The sequence below is a fragment of the Toxorhynchites rutilus genome, chromosome 3 (genome assembly GCF_029784135.1).
Source record: "Toxorhynchites rutilus septentrionalis strain SRP chromosome 3, ASM2978413v1, whole genome shotgun sequence".
Taxonomy (NCBI): Eukaryota; Metazoa; Arthropoda; class Insecta; order Diptera; family Culicidae; genus Toxorhynchites; species Toxorhynchites rutilus.
Window position 1 is genome coordinate 98,493,408 of NC_073746.1, and position 10,417 is coordinate 98,503,824.

The 10,417-nt window shown below is 43.8% G+C and overlaps 1 protein-coding gene across 1 annotated transcript; it reads right to left on the reverse strand.

Moving 5' to 3' along the window:
• Nucleotides 1–5,089: 5,089 nt before the first annotated feature.
• Nucleotides 5,090–10,417, reverse strand: LOC129774754 (uncharacterized). Its single transcript, XM_055778693.1, has 2 exons — nucleotides 8,599–10,417; nucleotides 5,090–7,879 (listed from the first exon to the last, which is right to left on the reverse strand). The coding sequence occupies exon 2, from the start codon at nucleotides 7,516–7,518 to the stop codon at nucleotides 5,110–5,112; it is 2,409 nt and encodes an 802-aa protein (XP_055634668.1). The 5' UTR covers nucleotides 7,519–7,879; nucleotides 8,599–10,417; the 3' UTR covers nucleotides 5,090–5,109.

The following is a 10,417-nucleotide window of genomic DNA, read 5'->3' on the forward strand; positions in this document are numbered from 1 at the left end:
AGATATGTATTTCTTTCTTCTTCTTCATCTTTTTGGCTTTAAGAGGGTTTAAACTTTTCAGTTCATTCGCCTCTAGTATGTATTTCCTGCTGTTCTGTTCTTATTTTAAAGGACTTTAATCCGAAGGTCATCCGTCCCTGTATTCACTGTTGGTTTTTCAGAACGCTTATAGCTCGTCTTTTTCTCGACAGATCGTAGAGTTCGTCGCCAAAACCTCAGTTCTTTTTCATTTTTATTTACATTGTTTGCGGAGACTACAAATCTTACAATTCATTCGTTTCCGAAACCACAGTTTAAGGTACGGTAATGTGCTCAATAGTGAAATATATGATAGTGAATGAGCTGATGACCACCTATGCATTCCCTATCACAGCCATCATTTTGATTGTACGATATGTGCATACGCCAAAAGATGACCGGCGTTGAACATTTAATAAGTACAAAGCCTTCAGAAAAATATCAACATCAGAACATCAAAAGTTCTTTTCAGAACGTTCAACATGTTCATAAAGAACAGTAAACTAATCCATTTTTCAGTTATATAGGTAGGTATTCACGTAGGAGAAGAAAATAGAACAATATTTTTAAAATATATATTTAGCAAAAGCTGTCCTCTTTGTATAGTCCTACGTCACTCCGGTTATGTTCCTGACATTACCCACTCGTCTTTTTTATGACGTTGTCAAACTTTACTTCTAGGGTATCCAGACATGCTCTTTTATGAACCTCCGAGTGGCAAATTCAGTATGATTTTAAGAATCTTGTTTTGAACGCGTTGGAGTTTCATCCTGTGTGTCCGGGCACAGCAATAAGGAAGTCTCCGAACCGAATTCTCACGTTGTCAGCGGGAACAAGTTTAGGAGATCTTGAATGCGGGAAAAGGATAGTCTGGGTCTTCGCCGCATTGATTATAATTTTCCAACTTGTGTAATATTCTGTTAGAGCATCCAGACCACCCTGCAGTTTGCGAGTCAGATCGCTGATTATACGACCCTTAAACATAATCACGGTGTCATCAGCGAATTGAGACAGTGTTCCATCACCGGGAAGCGGTGGAATGTCTGCAGTGTGTATCTATATATATACAGGGTTTTCCAACTTTAAATTCCGAAAGTTAATTGAAATAAAACACACTTAGAATTCGAATTTCGATGAAACTTTTATTTCAAATTAAAGTTTGGTTTATGCCATTATGTGTGAAATACAACATCATTCAAATGTCCACCTAGGGCTTCCTCGCACACCTTGATCCGGAACAGGTAATTTTCGATGACTTTTCGCCACATATGGGGCGGTATCTCGGTCATAACTTCACGAATGTTGTCTTTCAAATGTTCAAGAGTTTGTGGAGAGTTGGCATAGACACGGTCTTTCGCATAACCCCACAAAAAAAGTCTAGTGGATTCAAATCGCATTATCTGGACGGCCAATTGGCATCACCAAAACGCGAAATTATGCGTCCCTAAAAATTTCGTTCGCAATATGGCCATGTTCGGTCGTGTTGTGTGGCACGTGGCGCCGTCCTGCTGAAACCACATGTCATCCGTATCCATATCTTCAATTTGCGGCAAAAAAAAATCGGTTAACGAATTGAGCGTTTGGCCATAGAGAAGCAGCTCATAATAGATTATTCCTTGACAATCCCACCAAACACACAGCAGAACCTTCCTGGCCGCTTCAGCGGGCTTCGACCACGACCGTTTGCGCTTCACGTTGTCGTAAGTGACCCACTTTTCATCGTCAGTCACCATCCGCTTCAGAAACGGGTCGATTTTGTTGCGATTCAACAGCGATTCACATGCGCCGATACGGTCAAAGATGTTTTTTTGCGTCAACGTGTGTGGCACCCATACATCGAGCTTCTTTGTGAATCCAAGCTTCTTCAAATGGTTAATAACGGTTTGATGACTTATCCCCAGCTCTTGGCCGATGTGACATCATTTATGCAGGCTACCAGTGAACTGAGACGACGCGACAGACGTGGAGCTTAGCCAAACCATTTGTTATACATGGCTACGTTTTCGCGTTGCCGAAGGGTTGCAGTATTCTTTCAAGTGTATAGCGACTGCAAACATAACCCGAGGTCAGCTCAGTGACAAAAGATTTGTAGAAAGTCTCATAGAACGAAATCTGTTCTTTATGAAGTCGATTCCAAACTCAGTACAGTATTGGTTTTGGGTAAGACAATTGGGTAAGCCAACAATGTTCCTCACATTAAGTGCCAGTGAAACTCAAGGGCCACTTCTATTGAAGCAGCTGCACAAGCTGTCAAGTGAATATGGAGTCATTGAGTTGACTGATCCGTTACATGAGCTCAATGTACAGCAGCGATCGACACTCGTCAACGATGACGCCGTAACATGCTGCTTATATTTCAACAAACTTGTAGATGTTCTTATGGCCATTCTGTCTTCATCGAGATACAGACCGTTTGGAGAATACTACGTTGTTGACTTCTTCAAGCGTATCGAGTTCCAACATCGGGGCAGCCCGCATGCACACATTATGCTATGGCTTACGAACGATCCTTGTGAAACTGTTTCCGAGCATATGCCTGCTACAATGGAACTTTTTAGAAAAGTTTGTTCCATTAGATCTGTGTACTTGCCAAAAACTATTCACAAGCAGATTCATAAGCATACACCTACTTGCTATAAACGCAATGAAAAGTGATGCCGTTTCAATATACCGTATTGGCCAATGAACGAAGAGCGGTCATTAATCCCTCTTACGGCGGAGGACAGTCGCCGTGTCCGATTGAGGAATCGTGCCTTAAAATGCGTCAGACTTTGGAAACAAAAGCCTTTGACACTCTAGAAGAATTTCTTGCTGACTGTGGATGCACTTATGAATATTATCTTGATGTGCTCCGGTCTTCCATTCAGCGTCCAACAATTTTCTTGAAGCGATCGATGAATGAACTCTGGACGAATCCTTTCAACCCTTGGGTTGCTCAGAAACTTCGCTCCAACATGAATCTACAACTTATACTCGATGTGTACTCCTGCGCATGTTACTTGGTTGACTATGTCAGCAAGTCAAATCGAGGCATAAGTGGTTTGCATCGAGAGCTTATCTCTGCAGGAGCAGTACCCTGACCAGGACTATACAGCCCTGTTGAAGAAGGTCAGCTTGAAGATGTTGAACTCTGTAGAGATGTGTGGACAAAAAGCTGCGTGGTACCTCCTCCGCCTGCCAATGTCTGAGGCCAGTAGGAAAGTGAAATTCCTTCCAACAATGTGGCGAGCGAATCAGATTCAGAGAGCATATCAGGCATATGGACGAGGAAGCAATTGTTGAAGACTCAACGGATGTTTGGACCAAGAACATCATCCAAAAATATGAACAGCGCAATGGCCTCGAAGATGTTTGTTTAGCTGATTTCGCAGCGCAATATACTCCGAGTAGAGGTACAAATAATTACAATAAACGGAGCGTTCCATGAATACTGAAGTGACGTGGCTACACCATGAATGAACTGGTTGAGTACAAGAGAGAGCCTGTACTTCTATTCTTACCGTTCAGAAATGAGCTGTGTGACATTATCGATGGCAACAAGTTCCTTCAGCTTTATGATACGTATGAATCAGATTTCCTGGGAAAACGGAAGGAATATGATTGCGATCTGAATCTGGAATAAACGGTTGAAGAATATCTTCGTACCTGTGACAACGAAGAAGCTGGTGAGCAAGAGAACGCTGCAGCCAGAAAACATGATGAGTTTGTGCGGGCGATTTCCATGGAGTCGAACGACGATGATATGGTACCAATTCCAACAGGAGCCCTAAGAGCAGTAATCAGGCAGCGAACGAATGTCATGTAGAAGCAAGATTACTGTGTTATGGTGCGGACTACAAATGAGGAGCAGCGTAACTTGATCTTGCATGTGATCGATATATTACATAGCTATCGCGAGAATAATAAGTCGTTGCAAATTTTCTTCACTTGCCCTGCACAATCAGGTAAAACGTTCACGTTGCGAATACTCATGGAAACGATCAACCGTTACTGTCAGACTCATATTTCCCAGAAGAACGCATATGTTGCTTCTGCTTCTACAAGGAAGGCAGCTGTCGCTATTGGAGGGACTACAGTACATTCGACATTCCGGATCACTATGTCGCGACGGAACAACTCCAAGGTCAGCTTTGAAATGCTTCAAATGTATCGTAGTGCATTCAAAGATGTAAAAGCGGTTATCATAGATGAGGTCAGCATGATTGGTGCGGATGTTTTACACACTATACATGCGCGCCTCCAAGATGTAACCGGAAATTATGAAGATCCATTCGGTGGAATAAATATTATATTCTGCGGTGATCTGCGGCAAATTCCGCCAGTCAATGCAACATCCGTCTATAAGCCAACTGGTAATTCTTTCCACGGTGCAGTTCTATGGCAATCGCTTAAATTCTTCCCGCTGGTTAGAGTTATGCGTCAGACCTATGTGGAATTTTCCAGCATACTCACCAAGATTGATAACGGAGTGCAATTTACGGTCGAGGAAACCAAGCTGATTGAAAGTCGATTTCGAACAGCCGAATGGTGCAAACAAAATGTACCATGAGCAATAAGACTTTATCATCACAATATGGATGTTGAGCAGTACAACAACGAAGCGTTGAATGGTCAGGATGCATTAGACTGTATTGCTGATGATATTTTTGCGGGATATAAGGACGCTGGTCAGCTCGCAAGTTCTCGAATCAAACTTTACAAAATGAGCTGTGTGGAAACCGGTGGTTTACCATACATGCTAGGTATGCCGTACATGGTAACTACCAATGTTGATGTTGATGATGGCATTGTGAACGGGGCCATAGGAGAACTTAAATACGTCGAGCAAGACGAAGGTGATTTTGGGCAGCAAATTGTGAAGCTTGGATTCACAATTATATTGGATATTGGACTTGTTGGCGCGTTCCTCAGCGCCAAGGCAGTGGACTGTATAAGTGGAAGACTGGTCAACTGCGTGGAAATAAAACTCTTTCTCCGCCTTGAAAAAGGCAGGCAATGGTTTCCACAGCAGTCTACTAGCCAGATATCGATGGTGCGAAGGTTTGCTCGGAAGGCAAGAGAGAGGAATCAAAAAACACTGGTACTTTTCTCCTAGGTTTTATTTAACGATGTTACAATATAACGTGTAAAAACTGAATACCTTAATTCCTCGACCTCGTCGAATCGGGCGCGAACATACTCCCGCCGGGCTGGCAAGAAATTAACTGAAGAATTGATGGTGTTGCCGTCAATAGGATGAACGAATTTGGTCGAGTTTAATTGTCTGCATACTGAGTCTCGAATCCTGATACTTGTTGCTCCTAGTAATTTATCGGGACCTCGGCTGGACAGCGATTTTCTCACTAACTGGCTGGGTTTTTGGGGTTTTGTAAATATCGGCGTATGTCTCTTCTTGATTGCTGGAACGATATGAACGGTTGTCAGCTTATGCTGCGGTTTCTCGTCATCGGGGATGTCATTCGTGGTTTCTGATATGTATTTGATACTAAGGTAACCTTGGGCATAACAAGATGATTTGCAATGATCGGTTTTCTTCTGCAGATTTATTTCCGGTGGAAGGAAGCGTCGTATTGTCGGATTCCGGTTGTTTTCATTATCTTGAAACGATACTCGCGATGGCTGGGTTACCACATATCTCCTAGTGTCGTCTATATTGATCATTGGCTGCAACAACTTCTCGCGCTTCGGAACCGTTGGTACTGCGGAAATTACTTCGGTTTCAACAAAACATTGTTGAATGTTGGAAAGGTCGATATCGCCGGCAACTACCCATCCGAGATGCGTTTCAAGTAACTCCGGCAGGTTGTCGCCTAGTTGGAGGCGCCCGGCCTTCAACAAGCGAAAAAACTGTGACACGCCGATCAGCATATCGATGGCTCCTGGGTGGTTGAAGTTTGGATCTGCGAGGGGTAGGTTTCTATCAATCGGCCATGATGAAACGTTTATTTTTGTTGCTGGGATTGCTTCCGTTATAGTTGGAACCACTAAACATTCGACATCAGTGCCGAAATTGGAGTGTGTCGATTTTATTTGCACCATCACTTTTTCCTTGGCGAAGGTTTCGGCTCCACCGATTCCTGCAATGGGTACTCGTGCTGGTCGTCGAGTGACAAACAAACGGCCAACTAAATCTTTGTGAATGAAGTTCACTTGCGATCCACTATCCAGTAAAACTCGGCAAGGTGTTGTGCGTCCACGATTGTCCTTGAGTTGAACTATAGCCGTCATGAGCATCACTGTTCTAGCACCCCTGTGACAACTGCAAGAAACGACGGTATTGGTGATTGGCTCGAATTCATGGGGTTCATCCGTCGTGACCGAACGGGAATGGTGTTGTTCTTGTAACTTGTAATCAAAAAGCTGTTCCTCTGTATACGATGGCTCTTGGTGCAATAGAGTGTGGTGCTTTCGCTGGCAACGAGAGCAGGTCTTCTTGGATGAGCAGTCAAGTGTGCGATGTCCTGGACGGAGACAGTTGAAGCAGATTTTCAAGTTTTTTACCTTCTCATAACGCTGATCCGGAGATAGCTTGTGTAATTCTGGACACTCGAAATGACGATGATTTTCTTTGCATAAAAGGCAGGATTCAGCTGTTGTATATGATTTCTGATTCGACTGCTTAGAACTCACGAACGGCTTGATTTGTGTCTGTTTCGGTGTAGCCTGGTATCGGTTTTGGAATCTTTCCAATATCTGACATTCGCTTCGAAGAAAAGCTACAGTGTCTTTCAGGTTCGGTAATGTGGCGTGCTGCTGGTTTCTCTCCCAAAGCTGCAGTGTTTGGTCGTCCAATCGTGACGTTAGGATTTTCGTTAGAATGAGGTCTGAAAGTTCATCCACTTCTAGCCCCTGGTACTCAAGTCCACCAACGTGGCGATTAAACGTTTTCACCAGCTCGAGTAAATCCTTTTGGTTTCGCTTGGTCATCGGCTTCAAATCAAGCAATCCGTCGATATGTGTGTCGACGATCACTCTCGGATTTTCGTACTGGTCGATGAGCTGCTGCCATGTTTGCTGGAAGTTGTTGTCCAGAACCATCTTTGCTGTGATCCAACCCGCTGCATCGTCTTTTAGAGCCTTGTCGAGATGGTGCAGTTTAACTGCATCGGAATCTCCACTGCGAGCGAAAATATCCTCAAACATCGTGCGGAACTTCGGCCAGTTCTCCACTTTGCCGTCGAAGGTTGGTACAGGAGCTCTGATTGGTTGTTGGACAATAATGTTGGGACTCGAAACTGGTTGTTTGTTATTGCTGGCAGGCGAAAGTGACTCGGTGAGTTGCTCCAACAAAATGAGAGTGTTTGTATGAAGCGCATCAAATTCATTCAACACTTCACCTTCCGCCTCGTTGTCAGATGATACGGTGGCTGCAAGTATTTCACGATGTACTTCTGTGAACTCCTTGTAATGAAGCTCCAGTTTCTTCGCGAACACCTTCAGCAATGATGTGCTTATTTGTTGTGGCTTATTTTCGGCTTCCTCAAGATGGTGACTAATCATTTTTATTTTCCTGGTGATCTGCTGACGCTGGTAGCATAATTTTTCTCTGGAATCCACTGCTTCTTTCTTCGTTGGTGTGGCAGCTTTCACCTGCTGTCGCTGACAGCATCAGGATTCTCTGGAATCTTCCTCCTTCTTCGATGGTGTGGCGGCTTCTTTATTCGAATCTCGGTCGGATTTCGGTGTGTGTCGTACTCTCGGCATTCTCAACGTTTTCTTACGCGATTTCCGGTTTACTTTTTCCCTATCTGACTTCCGTTCGCAACACTCTCACCGGATAACCAATTCGCATAGCACGTTGATTCGAGATCCGGTTCGAAGGACCATATGTTGGCGCGTTCCTCAGCGCCAAGGCAGTGGACTGTATAAGTGGAAGACTGGTCAACTGCGTGGAAATAAAACTCTTTCTCCGCCTTGAAAAAGGCAGGCAATGGTTTCCACAGCAGTCTACTAGCCAGATGGTGACCGGAATAAATCGCCACAGTAAACAACTGCAACAGAAACAACCGCTTAGAAAAAGTGTAGTAGGCTAGAAATATTTGGCGCGGGAAAAACATCATGTGCCTCACATTTCTATTATAAATTTATTCTCTTGTTCTCGTTTTTCGAAATTTATTCTGAGGACAATGTAATGGGGACGAAGTCCCCATTTGGCGAGGATAAGGAATCGAGGCGGCCCATGCCGCCAAGATGACGCAATCCGAGTCCACCGCCGACCCGCCGTCGGAAGCGGCGGTGTCTCGCACGCAAACCTGGGATCCACTGATTGCCCGGTTAGTTTGAAACATAGGATACGATCCTTTAGCAATGTCCGACCGAGCTCTAGCGAGCGTCGGACGGTATACGTCTGCCCGGGGCGTTACGTTTGCCTGGGGCGATACGTTTGCCCGGTTAATTCTTGTTTTGAAATACAATACCGCGCCACAATATTTATAGCCTACTACACATTTTATAAGCGGTGGTTTCTGTTGCAGTCGTTTTCTGTGGCGATTTATTCCGGGAACCCTAGCCAGATATCGATGGTGCGAAGGTTTGCTCGGAAGGCAAGAGTGCAGAATGGAAATCAAAAAACACTGGTACTTTTCTCCTAGGTTTTATTTAACGATGTTACAATATAACGTGTAAAAACTGAATACCTTAATTCCTCGACCGCCACATCATTTTATGTGAAAGTGAACGTGTGGCGCTAGCGATGTAATTCGGTGCGCAGTGCTGTCGGCGATGAATAAATCTGCCCCGCGCATGCGCTCAATGTGTGCATCGATGACGTCATTCCGGAGCGGTCGAATCGGGCGCGAACAGGACTCCAATATCCAAACGATCTGTAAACATCAAACTGAGCGGCATCATTAAATGCAAGCGTAATCAGTTTCCAGTGGTTAGCGCCTGTGCGTTAACTGTACATAAACCTCAAGGTGGTACTTTCTCTGAGATTGTGTATGACTACGACAAGAGCCAGGATCAACAGTTGGTTTACGTTGGTCTGTCACGAGTTTTGTCGTTCCAGGGACTTTATTTAACAAATTCCAAAAATTAATTCAAGTTCTATCATGCTAAAGGAAGTAATTCGCCTAAGATTGTAGACCTAAGGAATGAATTGCAGCGATTAGACAACCACCGATTACGTACACTTGGCGATGAATTATGGGATGTTGTGAATAGCAGTGGCTTTTCAAACACATTGATGAGCATCAATGTACAGAGCTTAAACGCTCACGCAATGGACATTTCCACAGGTAGAATTCTGACCAGCGTAGCATTACTCGCAATAAACGAGACTTGGCTAGATAACCGCTCCACAGTCGAGATCGAAGGTTACAGCTGCATCATCCAGTTCAAGCGTACCGATACGACGGCTGGTGGTGTAGCAATCTACCAAAAAACTCGGCATCCACTTTGGCTATACCTCACACGATCCAACAGCTCAATGAGGAACGTGATGAGATGCTTGGTGTAGCTGACGGATTTGGAGACATTTGTGCTGCTAAAGTGGTAGTAATGAACACCGAAGTACTGCTAGTGTCAGTATACATTCCGCCAGGTACTAGCACCAATAATATAAAGTGGTTTATGACGCTTAACCTGTTTTGTTATTCTAAACAGGTTATGCCAATGGTGGTCACTGGTGACTTCAACATTGACGTTTCCAAGTCAGAAAATACAGAGTTTCTCGACTTTATGGAGAAATATCTAAATTTGAAGTTAGCAAATAATCGAAACGAGGCCACAACGCAAGGTGGTTCTTGCATCGATTTGATCTTTGCTAAATACATCAGCGTGGAATGCATACGATATTGTGCATACTTTTCGTATCACAGACCAATATTGTCAACACTCGCGATCGAAGCACCTGAACCATCAAACATCTGGCGGCGAATATCATACTAACATTCCTTCTCTTCCCCTGGTGCCTGTAGGGACGTGGCCGGCGTCGTTATTGACCATTTAAAGTTCGAATCACCGAAAATTGCACGAGAATAATTTGCTAGTCCCAAGCGTCACTCTGTGTGTTCTTTGTGCAAATTGGTTGGTTCATGTCAATCATAGAGAGCAACTACGAATTGTACAGTCTACCCAAGCTCAAGCAAGGGTCAAATCACCCGTTGCGGTAGTTAGGGCAGATTACATATATTTCTCAGTAAAAACAAAAATAACAAGAGAGGAGTAAACACTGAAAAATACATTCGATGTATGTTTTAGGAAAAGTAGTGTAGGCAAATGATGTGACAATGACAATTTGCAAGAAAAGTTTGACTAAAAGTTTAAAATGGGTCATTTGACCCCTCGTGGTAGCTTTAGTGTTAAACTATCGACGAGAAATGATCACAACATGTTGTTTGGCGTAGAAATCTAGGATAAAACAACAGAAGTAGGTATATTTAAATAAAAAAATAAGTTC

Excerpts from the sequence above, each read along its gene's own strand:
- LOC129774754 (XM_055778693.1), bottom strand. The coding sequence starts at position 7,518 with ATGATTAGTCACCATCTTGAGGAAGCCGAAAATAAGCCACAACAAATA.